General features: G+C 31.8%; 2 protein-coding genes across 6 annotated transcripts; one reads left to right on the top strand and one right to left on the bottom strand.

The window, feature by feature from the left end:
* Window positions 1-229: 229 nt before the first annotated feature.
* LOC133032675 (receptor-like kinase LIP1) lies at window positions 230-3,075 on the top strand. The gene is made up of 3 exons (XM_061106803.1): window positions 230-480; window positions 608-2,537; window positions 2,631-3,075. The coding sequence occupies exons 2-3, from the start codon at window positions 629-631 to the stop codon at window positions 2,780-2,782; spliced, it is 2,061 nt and encodes a 686-aa protein (XP_060962786.1). The 5' UTR covers window positions 230-480; window positions 608-628; the 3' UTR covers window positions 2,783-3,075.
* Window positions 2,839-7,839, bottom strand: LOC115699851 (protein SUPPRESSOR OF PHYA-105 1). 5 transcript variants are annotated; one of them, XM_061106795.1, is made up of 9 exons: window positions 7,456-7,835; window positions 7,051-7,123; window positions 5,776-6,917; window positions 5,479-5,636; window positions 4,575-5,346; window positions 4,281-4,427; window positions 3,873-4,181; window positions 3,732-3,791; window positions 2,839-3,631 (listed from the first exon to the last, which is right to left on the bottom strand). In XM_061106795.1, the coding sequence occupies exons 2-9, from the start codon at window positions 7,094-7,096 to the stop codon at window positions 3,440-3,442; spliced, it is 2,826 nt and encodes a 941-aa protein (XP_060962778.1). In that variant the 5' UTR covers window positions 7,097-7,123; window positions 7,456-7,835; the 3' UTR covers window positions 2,839-3,439. The 5 variants fall into 5 exon arrangements, with proteins under 5 accessions (XP_060962778.1, XP_060962782.1, XP_060962774.1 ...); XM_061106799.1 differs by lacking the exon at window positions 7,456-7,835 and adding an exon at window positions 7,335-7,402; XM_061106791.1 differs by having other exon boundaries at window positions 5,776-7,123; window positions 7,456-7,839.
* Between the last annotated feature and the right edge of the window lie 13,171 nt (window positions 7,840-21,010).

Genomic DNA, 21,010 nt, shown 5'->3' with positions numbered 1-21,010 from the left:
TAAAAAATTAAAAAACAAAAGTGTTACCAAACGGCACCATAATAATTAAAAAAGCTTTTATCTCAAAAATGGCTAAAATCAAATTAAAAAACAGAGACTGGGTGTAAATAGAATAATAACAAAAAAAAAAATAACATTATTATTATTTATTTTTGTGAAGAAAAAAAAAGGCGCGCAAGAGAATTAAAATTCCGTTAGAACCGTTAACTAGTTTTTCCAAAATTTATAGGCGAATGTGTAACACTATCGAACAATGTATCCACACACAGCCGCACTTGAAGGAGCATCGTCATTTATCAACAACAACACATCTAAAATTTTCCCATCTAACAAACAAAAATACCCACAACACATTCCCGGAAAATCTACCACTTTCCTTCTGCTACAAATTTCCACTGATGTGGGGATTATCGTCATCCCCTCCTCCCCTTTCAACCATGCTTTAGTTGATTCCACAAACCGGGAATTCGATCTTCCCCGGTGAGATTTTCTGACAATTCTTTTTCGAATATTCGGTTTTGGATCATCTCTTTTAATATTCATATGGAAATGTGGGACTTTGCTAAATTTTCTTTTTCAAATTTGTACTATTCTGTTTGTTTTTCAGATTAGATTTCATCTTGAAAAAATGGAGCAATTTCGTCAGATTGGAGAGGTGTTGGGAAGTTTAAAGGCGTTATTGGTGTTCCGAGATAACATTCAAATCAATGAGAGACAATGCTTTCTGTTATATGATGTCTACAACTCTGCTTATGATTCAATAGCAGAGGAGATGAGACTTAATCTGAGATTCGAAGAGAAGAACACGAATAAGTGGAGAATTCTTGAGCAGCCATTAAGAGAGGTCTATGGAGTTTGTAGAGAAGGAGAAGCTTATGTTAAACAATGCTTAGAAACCAAAGATTGGTTGGCGAAAGCCCTTTTACTCCATCATAATTCCGATTGTGTTGAGCTTCACATCCACAATTTGCTTTGTTGCATTCCAAGTGTTTTCGAAGCAATCGAAATGGTTGGAGAGATATCTGGTTCTGATCAAGATGAGATACAAAAGAAGAAACGTTTGTACCATGGAAAATATTTGAAAGATTACAGAGATTGGAAGCTTTTTCAGTGGAAATTTGGTAAGCAATATTTGGTTAGTCAAGAATTTTGTAACAGGTGTGAGATGGTTTTGAAAGAAGACAAATGGGTTATGCTCAATAGAATCAAAGACAAGAAAATCTTAGGCTTGAGTAAGAATGAGCAGCGTCTTTTAGATTTTCTTTTCGAAAGCTTTGATGGGTCGGAGCCTTTCAATGGAAAGCTCTTACCACTTTCAATCCTACTAAAATCCAAAGACTACCAAGTTAGGAGAAGGTTGGGTGGTCGAAGTCAATACAAAGAGATCATTTGGTTTGGTGAGAGCTTTGTCACAAGACACTTCTTAGGTGATCCTGAGCCTTTATTGCCTGACATTTCTTCATTGTTGTCTCTCTCACACCCCAATATAAATAACTTTCTTTGTGGTTTTGCTGATGAGGAAAAGAAAGAGTGGTTTTTGGTTATGGAGCTTATGAGTAAAGACCTTCTCAGCTACATCAAAGAGATTTGTGGCCCGCGTAAGCGAATTCCATTTTCGCTTCCTGTTGCAGTTGATCTAATGCTTCAGATTGCAAGAGGAATGGAATATCTCCACTTGAACCGAATCTACCATGGAGATTTAAACTCTTCTAACATACTTGTTAGAGCAAGAGCAAGTAGTAATATCTTCACAGAAGGGAACTACTTGCTTGCAAAAGTTTCGGGTTTTGGCTTAGCTTCTGTAAGGAGCTCTACAAATCAGAATGAAACTTTTCCATTCATTTGGTATGCTCCAGAAGTTTTGGAGGAGCAAGAACAGACTGGACATGCTGAGAATTCCAAGTACTCGGAAAAGGCAGATGTTTACAGCTTTGGAATGGTTTGCTTTGAGCTTCTAACTGGGAAAGTTCCTTTTGAGGATGGTCATCTCCAAGGAGACAAAATGAGCCGAAATATTAGAGCTGGAGAAAGACCATTGTTCCCTTTTCAGACACCAAAATATGTGACTAATTTTACTAAGAAATGTTGGCATGCTGATCCAAAGCAAAGGCCAAGCTTCTCATCCATTTGCAGGATTCTTCGGTACATGAAAAGGTTCATATCATTGAATCCTTTTGACTACAACAACCAGCAAGACCCTCCAGTGCCACTTCTCGATTACTTTGACATCGAGTCAAGCCTTCTTAGAAACTCAACTTCTTGGGGATGCCCTGATCAGTTCTCATCAATATCACAAATCCCATTTCACATGTTTGTTTATAGAAGTTTGGAGAAAGAAAAAACAAATTCAAGCTCAAAAGATACCTCTGAAGAATCAGGAAGTGATGCAGCTTCGATCTGTGGAGATGAAGGAGTGAATATAATTGATGATACATTGCCATCAGCACAAGAAAGGAAATCTTTAACTTCATCTGATAGCATGAACAAGAGACTCTCAATCTCCAAGAAACCTTCAGATGCAAAAACAAAGAAACCAGGTTTGTCACCTCCCCCCATTGCTGGTTTAACTGAATTGTGCTAGAATTTGGTTTTTCTGTTTGATCATTAACCTTTAAAAACAAAACAAACAGGTACAATAACACGAGCACAATCGCTTAAGCCTCCACAAATAAATCCTAACAGGAGAAGTATGCGAAGAAATTCAGAAAGCCAGCTACTTATGATAAGTCCAAGACTAAAAAGAACATCATCTGGGCATGCCTCAGATTCGGAGCTCCCTTAGATCTTTGTTTTACAAAAAATACAGAACAGTTTCGGTTTCAGTCGAAATCTGAGATATGAAAGACGAAAAGCAAAAAAATGTATATTTCTAATTGAATATATGCATTGACATCATACTTTAGAGAACCAAAGATGTAAAAAAAAAAAATCACTTCTTATGATAACATCTGAACACAGCAGAAGTTTCCTTCTTGGTATGTAATTTGTGGCCTTTGTTTTTTCTTCCTTTCTTTCTTGAGCAGCAACATTTCTATTCTGGTATGCAGATGTTTGAGGGCCATATCCTAAGTTGCCTGATAATCTCTAAATTAAGCAAGTTAGCACTAATTTATAATGAAGTAGCTTTTATGTCGAAATGACATCGTTCATTCCTGATTACAATGCAAAATTAAGGGGTATAAACCGATTACAATTTACAAATGATTCGTGAAATCTCAACTTGAAGGGCTTTTATATACAAATTCTCTTTCTCTCATCTTAAACCTTTAGCCAAGGTAATTTTCTTTTTCTTCCACTACATGAAATAATGATCCACCCCACTACCACCCCAAGAAGGAAAAAATAAATTCTTGGGAAAGAAATGAGCAAAACAAACTGACTGTAGAGGTAAAGATTCTTAACCACCATGAAATAATGATCCCTTTGGAAGCTTTTCTCATTACACCATCTTCAGCACTTTTAAGACTCCAATAGAGTTTGCAGCAACTACCATATTAGATTTTCTTCTCCAACAGACACTTGAAACAAACTGTCCACTATCATCGCCAATCTCATGTCCAGAAACGGGATCAACTGATCCAAACGTGTGAGAAGTTATAGGCATTGGTAGAGATTTGTGATAACTATACACCTGAAACAAGCAAAAGATAAAACACAACTGGTTAATCTCATAATGTTTGAACTTGAACTTTAATGGGATTCTTCAGAAAGAACTAATAGACATTAATCACCTCATTTGTTTCTGAACCACAAGCTATATATCCATCCCAAACAGATAATCCAACAAAGTTCTGAACAAGCAAGTGATGAATGTTAAAAGCTGGAGTAATGTAATTTGAAAGAAAAGACTAAAGATGGAATATAATAACTACCTTCTCATTAATATGACCGGTAAAGGATAAGCTGCTAGCATCGTCGGATGAGATTGGTTTGTTGAGATTCCAAAGCTTTAATGTGTTGTCTGTGGATGCAGAAACAAGAGTTTCAGCATCCAAGTATTTTACATAGCTTACTGCTTTTCCATGACCGGCTAAAGTATACAAAGGGATTTTAACGTGGCGAAGATCATAGCCATAGATTTTGTAATCAGCAGACCCAGTGACCAATTGATTACTAGAGTGATCAGAGAACTGGACACAGCAGACATTGGCAGGGCAATAGATAGTTCCCACTGAACTTTTCTGCACAAACCAAATCAATAAAAGGGTCTAACTTGGTATACAATAAGCAGGTAAGCACAAGAAACTTAATGTTAAAAAGACAAAAGAGAGAGAGCATACATCGTTAACATTCCACAGTTTTACAGAACAGTCATCACTTCCACTAGCAAACATTGTTGGATTAGCTCGAGAAAAGTCAACAGACCAAGCCCTCTTCTGATGCTCACTGTATTGAAAACATTCTTTCCCAGTAGCTGCATCCCACATCTGTAACTCATGCGCACACAAAACAAAGCAACCCATTCTTTTATTAACAAGCAGATCACTGAAAAGGAAATAAAAACTTCAATGACAAAAGAATTGTCATCATTTAAAGCAGACTTATTGTTACTTTAGCTAAGTACAAAAACACACCTTTACCACTCCATCATAATCTGTTGATGCCAGATAATTCTTGATGTAGTAATTCCAGCAAACACAGCTTAGCTTAGACTTGTTTGTTAACTCAACCACAGGATAATGAATATCAGTTGCATCATTTGATAAGGCAGCAAACTCGAAGATCTTGATTTTCTTTGATACTTTAGCTGCAGCAATGTAGTCCTCATCGCGATCAAAACTCAAAGAACAAATGGCACTGGTAGAGTTGAAAAATTCTCCATTTTTAAGTGTCCCACATACTTCAAACTTGCTGTAGCGAGCAAACTTGCATAATCCGTCGAAAAAGGCTCCAATACGATCATCTGAAGCCTGATTCATGCTTGAGTCTTCATTCTTAACTTTCACATCACATTTCTTCTCTTTGGTCTTTGGCAGTTCTTTATGTTGGATTTGGGATCTCAGGTAAAAGTAAGCATTCTCCAACTGAGTAATATTTTTCATCAATGTATTTTCATTCTTCTTTGGCATTGAAAATGATCTAGACTCTTCAAGACAAAATCCATCTTCTTTCACAAGAGAAAACTCCTTCTCTGAGTACCCTCTCTCAACCATAGAAATATCTTCTTCTAAGCATCTTATCTGTTCACTTAACTTAGAAGCACGCCTTTTCTTTTCTTCTTCCATTGAAGATAAAAATTTACGTAATTCCTCTGTTTGGGAATCACTACATTCAGCAGAATTTGAGATAACACCTCCAGAATTCAAATCTTCAGAGCCACATATCAATTCTGATTGCAGAATTTCTCTGTTGAACATTAAAAAAAATAAATCTTCAACCTTCAATATGTGCCTTCACTAAATCCCCAAGAGATATAAGACTCAACATAGACTACAATTGAAGGATGAAGACAAATGAAATGGCTTCAGATTGTGATACCTAAATGTTGGACGTGACAAAGGCTTGGGGTGAAGAAGCCATAGACAAAGTCCAGCTTCTAGTGGCTGTTCTGAAAGGAACTTCGGTGGAAAAATCCGACGGCCCAAATCAAACATCATGGTGGAATGAGCCTCCCATGATTCAGAAATGCAAAGCAACTGAAGTAAACAGCTCATATTAGTTGAAACTTGTAATGATAATTATTATATTACATTTCTCCTAATATATAAAATTTGAGTGCAGAAACCATTCAAAGCTAAATAGTATAGTAAACATTTCATACATGTATAATCTTACCTCAAAAAGAAGAACACCAAGTCCATATATATTTGACGAAGATGTACAACCTCTTTCATCAAACCCCTCTGGACAAGTATACCATTGCTTTTCCAACTGACCTAGTAAAGCCATGGATTGGTGTTGCCTTGCAGTAGTAGTATTTCGGTAGCTGGAGTCTTTATACACTTGGGATTCTCTACTTCCATGAGTTTGTGAAACAGCCATGTAACATTCAGTCTCCTTACCAATTTTAGGCTGGTTTCTAAGAGACCTCATAGCCTCACTAAGTTTTTGCTGCTTAGCAGCAATTAAACTATGGCTGGAACTTGAGTTTGGCTCCACTTGTCTTTTCTTATTTAAATGTGGAAGAACACTGTTCATTGTGTCTGTCAAGGTCAATGAACCAATGTATTGAATCTTATTTGATGACAAAATAGTGAAGCAGGTTGGTCTCAAGTCTAGCAAGGCAGAACCTTGAGAGTGTGCAAATTCCACCAACTGCACAATTTGCTTAAATATGAGCAGTCTTTCAGCTTTGTCTACCTTACGAGACTCGCATTTGAGCCATTCCCTCAAGCTGATTCCACTACTATAAGATTCTGGAAGAGACCTGAGAATGGGGTTGTGATCAATGTTAGTACTTGTTTTTAAACCAGCAGTAGAAGCTACCTCAGCATCATAATCATGTTTTTCATTGTTTTGGTCTAAACTTGCAGAGTATGCTTCTGGATATCTTGTAACTATTCCCTTTCCCTTCACTTTTTTCTTCACAAGTAACTGAGAGAAGCTACTCCTTGAAATGTTCTTCAGTTTTTTATTCCCAACAAGTAAGCCATTACTTGAGATGACCTTATTATCATCATTAAATCTAGTATGTGCAGATATTTCATCTTTGTCTTGCCCGACATGCTTGTTCGAAAAATGCTCACCTCTCTTATTCTGCATAGCAAACTCCTCCCTTACTCTAGACAAAACCTGATAATTCTCTTCTTGGAACAAAGAATCATCTAATAAATCATTGCTTCTAAAGTCATTATTTACCAACTCATATTGATTCCTCCATATTAGGCCTTGTCTAGAACTACTTGGGCTACCAACTGAAGCCAAATCCAATTCTGGGTCTCTATTGTTCACCATTGTTAATTTAAGCCTGGCATCATCTATGGCAAAAGGGGTATTACATAAAGGATCAGATCCAGCCAAAGAAGTAACACATCTATTCAAATCCTTATCTTCCATTATTCAAAAAAAAAAACTGACTTCTTGATTGGTTTCAAACACAGAACACAATACCCTTTTGCTGAAAATCTTTGCTCCCTTCCACAGCATTTACAGCCATTTTATCTCATTCCACACCATCCTCCGCCTATCAATAAAAGTCACATTTAAAAACAATTAATAAATATAATTTATAACCCAGAATTTCAAAAGAAGGAATTTGTCAAAAAAGTATAGTTGTTTGGAAAGTTAAAACATTATTTTACAATACATAACAAATACAAGAGAAGAGGAAATTTATTTAACAAAAACTAATCAATTCCATAAAAGAAAAAAAAAAAAAGCTAAGAAAAACACACGTTCAAAATATTTAGTTAAACTCAGAAGAAATTTCTGATGAAATAGATGAAAAGGGTTAGACACAAAAACTAATCTGAATCAAACTTGACAAAATATAAGAACAGAGAAGGAAGGCTTTACCAACATTCAGAGCAAATATTATCATTATCATCATCAGAGAAAGAAAACGACACAGAAAGTGACTGAAAGAAGGACCCCTTTGAAGCTTTAAAAAGAGAACCCCAATAGCTTGAAAGACTGAGACTCAACGAGAGTCACAAACTTTTTCTTGTTATGCCACAAAATATCTTGATGAATTTTCTTACTCACAGGTAAAGTAACTCGATAAAGAAAGAATGTGGATGATGTTTATATATATATATATGCTATGTTGTAATCTGAAGAATAGTAATACGTACAGTGTAATGGAACAAATCAAATTTTCTTTATATAAAGACTGACACCCTTGGACCTTTGGGTGTCTGGTCCAAACTGCAGCCACGACATCACTATTTTTTTACTCATTATATAATGCTGTTGGAAGATCTCTATATATATAGTTTTGGAAATTTGTGTGTATGTTTTTTTTTCTTAAGAAAAAGAAATTCAGAATCTTACCTTTTTTAATTTATGGATTAATTACTTTTTTACTCTCCTAATGGGCCTGCAAAATATCATTTATGGTGTGATATTACACCAAAACTATCTCCAACCAAACGGCAATTGCATTATCATTTTTGGGTTTATCTACAGTGTCTCACCATATTTAGGTGGGCACCGTAGACAAACCCAAATTATTTTTTTTTTTAATTTTTTAATAATTATATAATATTTAAAAAACCTAAATAATTATAAATAAATATTAATCAAAACTTTTATAAATGTATTAGTTTGTATTTTTATATTTTTAAGTGTGCTAAAAAAATAATTTAGGGTGTTCGCGGAGCAGGTATTGCTAGCTGATGGTATATATCCAAAATGGTCTACTCTGGTTCAAAGTATTCATGAGCCACGGGGTCCAAAAAAAAATTAATTGCAATGAAACAAGAAGGATGTAGAAAAGATGTCGAACGTGCTTTTGGAGTATTGCAATCAAGATTTGCAATTGTGGCAGGACCAACACGCTTATGGAATAAAAAAATATTACATGACATAATGACTTCATGTATTATCATGCATAATATGATAGTAGAGGATGAACGTGATGTTAATGCAACTATTGAAGAACGAGCTGAAGTGCCTAGTCCAGAAGTTGAGATGGTGGGTGATGACAATGTTCGATTCCAAGAATTTCTCGCTCGACATAGAAAAATTAAAAATAAAGAAGCTCACATTAAACTTCGAAGTGCATAAATTGAGCACCTATGGGACGAATATACTAATTCTTAAAATTAGTATAATTTAGTTAATATCTTTAATGTGTGTTATTTTATGGAGTTAATTAAATGTAGTTTATTTTGTAAGAGTAAAAATGAAATGAAAATTTTATTGCAAATGAAGTAATATTAATATTTTTAAGAGTTTTGAAATGTATTAATTGAATACTTTAAAGATAAAATTTAATTAATATTTTTAAGGTGTTTTAATTTTTAGAGTAAATTAAATACTATTTTTTTAAGAGTAAAAAAAAATAATGTAATGTTTATTGTAAATTAAAAAAATTTAATATTTACTAATATAATTTATTGGATTTAACAAATATTTAGTATTAAAATATTCTTATTATATTAATAAAATAATAGAATAATAAAGAATATAATATTTGGTGTAATTTTTTGGTGTTGTGGTTGGAATTGAAAAAAAAATTAGTATTGAAATAGTAGTTTTTTGGTGTTAATTTAACATCAAATTTGAGTTTCTCCATTGGAAATGCCCTAAGTAAAAGAAATATATAAAGAATAAAAAAGAGTGATGGAAAGAAAGAATCGAAGATTTTTTTTTTGTTAAAAAGAAGTGTTACATATTAAATTAATTTAAGTTTGACACCTTAATTAAATTTTTTATTAAGTTAATAAAAATAATTAATACATTTAATATAAATTAAATTAATTAATTTATTAAAATTAAATTGGTTTAACACAGCTCTTTTTAACAGGGGGAAGTGGCTATTATAATATATGGTGGCATGGGAAGCCACGTAAGATGACTTGACTTTGGAATTTTCTTTAGTTTTTTTTTTATATATGAAAAAGTGATGTATATTATAATTAATAGGATGAGATAGCATATAGGAATAGGATAGTAGGAAGATGAGGTTTTGATAATGTAAGCCAAGAGAAGGCAAGACAACAAGTGGAGGTGGAAATGGGTGGGACCCTATAGATTCCAGTATCGAATGGAATTTCAGCCGTTGATGTTTTTGATTGATTTAGTAAAGAGTAAATAAAGAGTAGTGTTTGTTTGTTTTGTGTTTTCAATGCGATTTATGGGAGTGCCCACCCAAACACAGCATTGGTGGAACTGAATGGAACCACTCCTGAATCATATTATTGTGATTGTGAATGTGAGCACCGCCACCACCTTCCCTATTTGTTCCACTAATTGGCTATTGCTTATTTGCCCATTTTGTAATACTTAACCACCCAATGTGTTCTTGTTTTCCTCCTTTTGTACGGTTAAGCCGCCTATGTTTGTTTGTTATTGTTACAAGAAACGACAACATTGATAATAAAATGGAGATAAAACCTCAAAGGGTCTAGTTATAATAATATTATTAGTGATATAATTTAATATTAAATTTGATTTATTTTAAGTTGCAGCGCCAGTTGCAATAGGAGGTTTTTATGTAAAATTTTGTAAAAATACAAAAAAAATCGTTTTGAAGTGTAAAAATGAAAAAGTCCTTTTATTTTATTTCAATAAATATTATAAAATTACTAGTCAGTTACAAAATGATATTTTATTGCTAAGCATGTTGTAAAATGTAGGGGGTAAAAGTAAAATTGGAGTAATCTAAAAAAATGTAAATGTAGAATGATTTTTTTTCTTAATAATTTTATATAAATAGTTTATAGTTTATATTTTTTTAGTTTGTGCTATTTTTTTGGCAAGTTTATGCCATTTTGTTTGACAATTTTGTACCATATTATTTAGCTAGTTTGCAGTTTGTTGTTAATTCGTTTGCGCATGAATTCAACTTCAAAGAGTGCTATTGTAGATTTTCAGAGATAAGTTTTAAATCTTACTTTTTAATTATATTTTATTAATTTTGGAGGAATTTCTTTCTATCATTTTATATAATTATTTTCTTATCATTTATTTGTTAGGCACTGGAGTTTTGTTACTTTTTTTGAAAATAGTTAATTTTATTTGGGATTTGGTTTATTTAGTTTGATTAATCTCTTAAATCTTATGTATGATGTAGATTATATTGGTTAGTATAGTTCTACCTTGGAAGACTTAGCTCTAATAATAAAAAGGCTTCAAAGATAAATTTTTTCTTGTTATAATAATAATTGTATTTTATCCTTAATTTAAAAATTCACAACATTATCATTGTATAGTGTGTTAATCCACATTTATACATCTGTTTATTTTGTAGGTACTTTTGGTCAAGGCGGTTGTTTACATCATATGCCTCTTGAAGGTGGTATAAGTTGTTTTGTCTAAATTTATGAGATAATTTGGTCTTATATAAGTCGCTTTGTTTGTAGTGACTCATATTCTGACTCTGTATATCTTTGGCTAGACAATTATCTTATTGACTGGAAGTTCCTCTGAGTCGACGATTATCATAGTGTGATTTAGATCACCCTCTCAAAAAAAAAATATAATAATTAAATAATTTGATTAAAATATAGTAAGACTTTTTCTCTTTTGTGAAATCCACTTGAATTTTTTCAATTCATTAGGATAACTATAGAGATAAAAACGTTGATTGAAACGTCTTTATATAGTTTTTTTTTTTTTCGAAAGCCTTCTTTCTATAGTTTTAAAACACAAGTGTAAAGTATTAAAGAAAACCATTCAACAAAAAAAAATAATAAAAAAAAAAACGGATTAAATGTACTTTCTAAATATTATTTTACTAGTTTCTCTATATAATATTTAAAAGCATTGTCTGACTGTATCAATCATGGTTTGCACTTTATTTATGTGATAATTTTCTTTTCCTTCCTTTACTAATGTGAGGATTTTCTATATAAGTTATGTGACACTATGAAAAAAGTTGTCATAACATAGTCAATCAGTAGGGATATTCTTTAACAGCGTCTAATCTTCTTCATTTCCTCTTGCTAAGTGGTGGTGTGCTTTGTGGCTTTTAAAAGTTTCAAGCAAATTTAAGATTTTTGCTTAGCAAATTTTCCAAAATATCCTTCTTACTAGTTCGGTCTCTTATCGATTGCATGCCCCAATTTGAAGTTGTTGTTTCTATTGTAGTTGGTATTGTAATAATTTGCTACATGTCTTCTTCCTTTGTCCTCTATATCAATTCAAATTTGGAAACTTTTTGATTTTTGGAAACTTTTTGATTTTTGGAAACTAATCATACAGATCTTCAATCGTGAGATTATTACATTGAGGACTTCTCCCAAACATCGCACATGCAACCTCCTGTCCCAACTCCTGAATCTTTGGTTCGGATACCATTAGGTCACCACCTCACCTTAACATGATATTGCCATATACTATTGTCTGCTTTGGTTTTATAATGTAGGACTTTAGTTGCACACCCAACATTTTCGAATGTATATTTTCTACATGTTATACAAATACCGCGGCATATGGATTAGCAAGATATGCACTACTTATAAAAAACGAGATCACTTGATTGAAAGAAATTCTTCCTTGTATTATAACCAATATATTATCAAATTTTTATCAATAAATTAGTTATTATATAAGGGAAATTTCACTTTTTGACCCTAATAAAACCCCCAATATCAAAATTTAGACACTCCACTAATTTGTACAAATTAATTCCATTAATTACATGAACTTCCTATTTTACCCTCTTTTTAAAAAAATAAAAAAAAAAATTGTTAAAAACTAAAAAAACTTCCCTCTCTCTTCCTCTCTCTCTCTTCCCTCTCGTGCACCTCTCTCTCTCTAGAAAAAACTGAAAAAAGCTTCCCTCTCTCTTCCCTGACGAATATATATTTCTCGGTGGGCGGTGATGGAAAACCGGAGCACACCCCAATTACTCAAGAATCTTACACCATTACAATGGATAAGTTGTGTTTTAAGCATTTTGTTAGACTTTATGTAGTTTGCGTTTGTTATATGTGTCGTATTTGTTGAAACTGATATTTTTTGGTTTGAAATGGTAGAGATCTTGCAGATCTAGTTTTCTGTCGAAATCTGGATTTTCCAGATGTTATCGACAGTTTATCGATAGAATATCGATGCTATGTCGATATCCTGCTAAGAAAGGTCAGGGATGACCATTATCGACATGTTGTCGACAGTTTGTCGATATCATGTCGATTATAAAGTAAATTAACATACATAAGTTATTTGAGAATTTGTCGACACAAAATTGTTGACACACTGTCGACATGATGTCGACATTCAATCGATATCACACTTAGCAATCACAGAAAGTAAATACATCACATTGTCGCTAACATATCGACATACTGTCGACATGCTGTCGATATTCCAACTATGATCACGCCTATTTAGTAAACAAAATTGTCGACATCATGTCGACATGAGGTCGATATTATCACACAAAAAGCAATTAAATCACATTGTCGACAAAATATCGACATACCGTCGACAAATTATCGACATTTTAGGTCAATTTTTTTTTATTCTCATTGTGTCGACATCCTATCGATACACCTACGACATCCTATCGATATACATTAACAACACAGACAATTTTATTGGTCAAACTACTTTCAATTTTAGGGTTAATTTGCTTTTTAATCGACATGATATCGACAAACTGTCGACAACATGTCGATAATGGTCATCCCTGACCTTTCTTAGCAGAATATCGACATAGCATCGATATTATATCGATAAACTGTCGATAATATCTGGAAAACCCAGATTTCGACAGAAAATTAGATGTGCAAGATCTCTACCATTTCAGACCAAAAAATACCAATTCCAATAAATACAACACATATAACGAATCCAAATTACATAAAATCTAACAAAATGCTTAAAACACAATTTATCCATTATAATGGTGTAAGATTCTTGAGTGATTGGGGTGTGCTCCGGTTTTCTACCACCGCCCACCAAGAAATAAACATTCGACAGGGAAGAGAGAGAGGGAAGTTTTTTCAATTTTTTCTAGAGAGAGAGAGGGGTGCACGAGAGGCAAGAGAGAGAGGGAAGAGAGAGAGGAAGCGAGAGGGAAGAGAGAGGGAAGTTTTTTTAGTTTTTAACAATTTTTTTATTTTTTTAAATAAAAGGGTAAAATGGGAAGTTCATGTAATCAATGGAATTAATTTGTACAAATTAGTGGAGGGTCTAAATTTTGATATTGGGGGTTTTATTAAGGGCAAAAAATGAAATTTTCCTTATATAATAATAATAGTAGTGTACTTTTTAAATTTCAAGTGAAAAAACGTGTCACTCATATAATATGGGAAATTTGATTTTATATACTTAAAAAATTAAAAAAATTTATTATTAAACAAAAAACCTAAACCCTAAAAAAACTATGCCTTTTTTTTCAAAACCCCAAAAATATCCCCCTCACAATTCACCCATTCTCTCTCTGCATCAACTCTCTCTCTCTCTCTCTATCTCACATCCCAACATCCCACTCTCACCACCACCTCCGACCTCCATCCTCCGACCTCCGACCCTCACCACCACCTCCGACCACTCGCACCAACACCCTCGACCCAGCCCCACTCTCTCCGATCACCCAAAAGTCGCACCCCCTCAGCCCACTCTCTCTTCTTCTCTCTGAAATCGCGAAAAAAAAAAAAAAAATTCCCCCAGGTCCGATGGTCAGACCATGGGGTCCGACCAATCGGACCCATCGGAACCCATGGCCCGACCATCGGACCTGGGTCTCTCTTCCTCTCTCTGAAAACGCAAAAAAAAAAAGTAAATAAAATAAAACATATAGGTCCGATGGGGTCCGAACATCGGACCTGGGGGGAAATTTTTTTTTTTTCTGCAATTTCAGAGAGAAGAAGAGAGAGTGGGGAGAGGGTGCGACTTTTGGGTGGTCCGAGAGAGTGGGGCTGGGTCGGGGTGTTGGTGCGGGTGGTCGGAGGTGGCGGTGAGGGTCGTGTTGGGTTTTATGCCCTAAATAAAACTCTTTACAATCTGATTAGTTATCAATATAAGAAATTTGAAGTGATTGATGTTTGCATGAATTTTACATGCTAATGGTTTAATATGTTTATTACATTCATACACACAAAATCAGTTAAATCCAGATCATATGTTTATTCACAATTACAGTATCATCAGCACAGTGGAATGTGATTGTGATCATATGAATCAAAAGTTTTGGTCCCTGTTTCATCAGTGTTATTGGATTTACAATGATGTGATAATCAGCGATGATGTATACTTACACTTGGAGTAAGTGTTATGTTCTTTCCAGGACATTAGTAAAGTATACTAGTTTCGAATGTATGGAGTATACATGATAGTATGATTGAGTGGGAGTGCTGAACATAAATATGGAATCTATAGCTTCTACTGGTGTATAGAAGTCAAGTGATGATTCCCTTCGAGCTTAGCAAATAGAAGTAAATGGATGAGCTCTTGTTTAACTGACTAATTATTAGATCACTAAACACTATTTATAGGTAGCTAAGTGTTTTAAGGGGCAAAATACATTGAGGGGTGAGAACGGTAAAGAAATCCCATCTCGATGTAGATCATCTATATAGAGGATCTTTAAATCACAATAAGATTATAACAATGGTTAAATGAGATAGTATATTGATATCGTGGAACATACAATATGCTCCATATAAGTCTGAGAGTGCAATTCTAAGTTCTAAGAGTGGATTCAACGAAGAATTAATAAATAGGAATTTACTTGGTAAATTTGGTTCACTTATTGGAAGCTCAGCATATAGATCCATGGTCCCCATTCTAGTTGAGAACATTCTGCTTGTAAGACTCATTAATTGATTCGTGATTGATCAATTATAATTCTAAAGTTAGACTATGTCTAATTTTATGAATTTTCACTAAGCAGGGGTGAAATTGTAAAGAAAAGAGTTTCTAGGTTTATTTATTTATTAATGGACTTTATATGTCTAATTAATAATTAAATTAAATGACAATATTATTTAATAATCTATTTTTAGTTATTAAATAATTAGTTTTGGCATTCAAAAGGTTAGAATTGGAAAATTGGCGTTTTTGAGAAAATAGAGATAAAATTTGATAAAACTGCAAAATCAAGTGAGGCCCAATACAACACCATGGCCGGCCACTTAATGTGGGATTTCAAATTAATATTTTCATTATTTTAATGCCAAATAAATCCTAACCTAAACCTAGTAGTTGCCTATAAATAGAAAGTGATGGCTCAGTCAAATCACAAGTTTTCAATAACCTTTTCTGACAGAAATTTCTCTCTTCAGAAAAACTGAGCGTTCCCCACTTTCTATACCTGGCCGAAACCCTCTCTACTCTTTTCTCCTTCATCTTTTTCGACCCTAGTGAAAGAGTAAGTGCCCACACACAGCAAGCAGTAACTCAATCATAGATTGGAAGACTGTGAAGGATCAAACTTGAAGAAGAAGGACATTCGGGCTCAGATCTTGATTATACTCTGCTACAGAAAGGATACAAGGGTTGGAGATTTGAGTGGAAGGAGACATTAATTCCGCTGCATCAATGTAAGGTTTTCTTAACTTTATATGTGTTTAATTTATCGTTTTAGAAAGTTCATATTTAGGGTGTTTAAACAACATACTTGTGAGTAGATCTAAGATCCTGGTAAAATAATTTCCAACAACTGGTATCAGAGTCATGGTAATTGATTTACTTGCATGAAATTTGGACTTTAAAACGATTGTTTGTTTGTTTTTGGATGGTATCATGTTGTATTGAGTGTTATTTAATGATTGGTTGATGTTTGTAAATTTTCTTGAACAATAATTGCGATTCTGTTTCTGGAATTATTTTTATTGGATAGTATGGAAAAAATTAAGCAAGTTAGCCTTGTACAGAACTCAATTTCGATTTTATTTGAATTAGTTATGATTTTTTGAAGATTCGAAAAAAACGGAGCTGTGCTGAAATTTTCCTGCGATCGCGAAAACTGTCCGTACAGTTCACAATTTTTTCGTTTTTCTTCGTTTTTTCATGCTTTTTCATGGAATTAACTTCCGATTTTTTGTATAGTTTTGTATATATACTATTACTATTCCTAATTCAATTCTAATTATCATTTTGAATTAATTTAATTCAAGATATTAGTGTAATTTGAATTTGAATAGAATTAGTATCTATCTTCTTGCTTAAAAATCTATCTTATTTTTAAATTTGATTATATCTTATCTTATTTTTAAATTTAAGGTCAGATTTTATATATATTTTTTAAATTAAATCTTTTTTTTAGATATTTTTTACCTTATTTAAATTTAAAATAAGATAATTATAATCATGTAATTTTAAATAGATGTAAGATATTTTGCTAACTTTTAAATTTTGTTATTTTATTTATTTAAATTAAATTTAAAATCTGAAAAAGATATTTAACTTATCTTTTCTAATTTTTATTTATAAAATAACATTTAAATTTTAAAAGTAGTTAGCAAATTTTGAAATGATATTTAGGTTGGTTGAAACCTAATTTTTCAAAATTGTAGGTTTAATTTTAAATTGTTTTTTAATAGTTTCGAAATTTAAATTAATAATTTTTTTAAAAAATTTCGAAAATAAATATTATTTTATTTTTTTTATTTTCGAAAATTAAATTATTTTTAAATTAAATTATTTTTAAATTATTTATTTTTCGAAATTATTTATTTAAAATTAAATAAATCCTACTTCCAACTATCCAGCTAACCTTGTTGCAGGAGTATGTGGTTTTAGCTTGTGTGTAAGTTTTCAAAACCTATTATTACTTGATTGCAAATAGCCATGGTTACCTTTTGCGAGATCTAATGATCTGATGGCTCCCTTGGTCAAGTTAATAATTTGTAACAGGTAAGTTTTACAATCTTCTTTCATCTGTGTATGACCTAGCAACATGATAGGATCCATCCAAAGTGTGCATGTGTGAGCCTATATGTTTATTTTGTTTTAATATAGATACATATAGGTTGTTACTAAATAAAATGTCACACCATGATAGATTTTATTTAGGTCCATTTAGTTATTGGACCTATTCAATTAATAACAGTTATTTATTTTAAGGTTAAATTCCTCTCTTTTGGGCCTTGTGTGAGAGTTGGGAGCCATAGAAGTGGGTACGACATACTAAACCCAGCACCCCCTCACATGAACTACCCCAATTGTGAAGGCCCATTTGCCTGATTTGAATAACTGTACTAGGTTAATTATATTAGTTTGACCTAATAAAATTGAATTAGCAACATAATTAACTTTTAAAATATATGAAAATTTATTTTCATTTTAATATTTTAAAGTTAATTTTAAGAAAAACACTTTTAGTTTAGATATTATTTCTAGACAAACTATTTGTATTTTTCTTGTATTTAATTAAATATAGAATTTTAACTAACTAGATTCTTTCTGGAGCTTATTTAATTAAATATTCCTATTTAAGTTATAAATTAGTTGTAACAACTGATTTTTCTTATCTAACTTAAATTTGAATATTTGATTTAAATTTTAAATCAAGTTGAGGAATCCTAGGCATTAGTTATTAAAGATTCTTAAGATATTTTTTAAGTTAATATCTTTTCGAATATTAACTTAAAATGGAATATTTTAGATATTTTTTTAGGTTAATATCTTTTCGAATAATAATTTAAAAAGATATCTTCAAATTAAGTGGTTACAACTTAATTTTGATATTTAATTAAATCTAAATTTGAAATTATTTAAGTTTTAGATTTTTCTATCTAACTTAAATTAGATATTTTTCAAAGTTTTTTTGAAAAGATACTTAGTCAAATAAGATATTTTCTAGATAGTAATTTCTAGACTACTTATTATTTCTAATATTTAAATAGGAAAATTATACTTTGTGAAATTAATTATTTAAATAATTAATTTTGGTACAATTTTATTAAGTATACTTTTCCTAGTATTAAACTAGAAATAAATAATTAAGCCTTCTCTACACTTAATTATTATTTCTTGAATTTAATACATTTAATTAACTTGAAGAATCTAAATATCTAAGTTGATTTTCATCATGATACTTAAATATTTATTGATTTTTCATGACACTTAATTAAATAGAAAATTATTTTTAGGTTGAAATTTAATTTTTCAACTTAAATTTAAATAATTTTCAATATATATATTTTTCTTTATTTTATTAATCAATTTCGAAAATTGTATTTTATTTATGCAATATTTTTCGAATTTTTTATTTTGAAAAATAGATTGAGTTGTAAATTAATTATTTATTTTAATTAATTCTTGGGCCAACTTCAATCAATGATTTTTTCATTTAATTGATTAATTTAAAATAAATGAATTTAAAATATATATATATATTATTAGAAATTGAATTAACTAGTCAAAAGAAAATCTAGATAGGTGATATTTTTTGCTTGAAGTATTCTTTTTCTATTTTTATTATTATTTTCGAAAATTGTATATTTTTTAATATATACTTAATTTTCGAAATTCAATAAATATATTCTCAAAAGAAATTTTTAAGTTGCTAATTATTTAATTTAATTTAACTTAAATTAATTTCCTTAATATTTATATTTAAGATTACTACTAAGATGGAAATAATTAATTTTATTTCAATCACCATCTAAGTATAATTTTATAAATATTATATTAAATTCTTATTTTTGAATTTTAATTCTTAATTTCGAATTTAATGAGAATTTATTTATTAGAATAATAAAGAAAATACATTTTAAATAATGAGCTTTATTATTATTAAGATATTCGATCTCCATTGTGGGTTTTACACCGCGTTTGTTTTAGTGAGTAATCCTCCCTAATGGAGGAACGTTCATTAGCAATTTCGCACCGTTTAATCTCGCATGATAAGTGGTTTGTAAGTGTTTTATATGGTATAGATCACCCTAATGGTGGCGACCATATTTGACTTGCAAATTGTGAAACAATGGTAGAAGCTCATGAGATAGAATAGCCTTGACTCTCGCCTAAACGGGACAACGCTGGATTCCAATCTTGATCGAATAAAAGGTTGCTAGAATGTTTAACATTTTAGATGAGCTGACAACTCTATTCAATGGATGGTAGCTTTGACTCTCGCCTAAACGGGACACTGATATCAGTTTGTTGAAAACTTTAGAAATTATTTAGGATTGAATTTTTTAAGTATTTTCTCATATCATTCCTACTTGCTATGTTCTTATAATTTCTGAATTGATTTTATGTGTTAAACCATTATTAATTTCTATTTGTTGATTTCTATTATTTTGTAGTATCCTGTATTATCAAAATGAATCCCATGTTATCACTGTTGACTGAAAATAAGCTGAATGGATCTAACTTTAATAAATGGAATGAGAACATTAATATTGCTCTCATAGGAGAAAGTGCCTTGTTTGTTTTAAGCGAGCGAGTCACACGAAGTGCACAGGGATAATGCATCCAAAGCTGTGAAAGAAAAGTATGAGCGTTGGCAGAAAGCAAATGACAAAGCTCTATACTTTATGCTTTCTAGCATGGTTGACACCCTCAAAACTCGGTTTTCTAAAAAAGAGAAGGCTGCTGAAGTTATGACGAAGTTAAATGAGCTATTCGGTAAGGCATCGCTTCAGTCACGCTTTGACGCGACTAAGAAGTACATTAATGCACGGATGGAACCTCATCAAAACGTGCGTGACCATGTTCTCCTCATGTCCAGTTATTTCCAAGAAGCCTAGGATCATGGTGCTGAAATGGACAGTGCTACTCAAGTTAGTCTTATCTTGAATAGCCTGACTCCAGCATTTCTACCATATACATCAAATTATGTCATGAATAAGAAGGAAATTGACTTTCATGAATTAGTCAATGACCTTCAAACTTATGAAAATTTGATTGGAGGACCCAAGAAGAAAGGGAGTAAACCTCACAATCCTGGGAATGGTAATGGGACGATAAAACCTGAAGCAAATGTTGCCTCTGCTTCAAAGCCCAAATCGAAGAGGAAGTGGCACAACACCAAGAAGCGAACAAAAACCAATAAAAAGGCTGCTCCTTCCGGTGATGCTACACTTAAAGGAAAGTGTTTCTCTTTAACGATGAGAAAGGTCATTGGAAACCCCAGTGTCCTAAACTTCTTGCAAAGAAACAAGGTATTTCCATTTATAAACTTTAAGAGTTTTAGTGAATTATTATCCAATTGGATTTATGATTCTGGACTAACTTTGTTTATTTGTTTTCTTCTTCTTATAGGCCAAGCTACTTGAACTCAATTGAGTTGGATCAGAAAGCTGGACCAAGGGTGAAATCGTCCAGATGAAGATGAAGCTCTTCAATTTTTTGAATTAATTGTTTTAGTTTAAAGACAATTTGGATTTCAAATTTTAGTTAGGGATATTTATCCCTGTTTCTCTCATATTGTTGCAATACTTTTTTTTATTAATAAAGTTTCTAATTTTCGAAATTTACTATTGCAATTTATGAGATTGAGCTTCAT

Source organism: Cannabis sativa, chromosome 1, assembly GCF_029168945.1.
Source record: "Cannabis sativa cultivar Pink pepper isolate KNU-18-1 chromosome 1, ASM2916894v1, whole genome shotgun sequence".
NCBI lineage: Eukaryota > Viridiplantae > Streptophyta > Magnoliopsida > Rosales > Cannabaceae > Cannabis > Cannabis sativa.
Note: the sequence above shows the minus strand (reverse complement) of the source record. Positions and strands in the feature narration are given on the sequence as shown.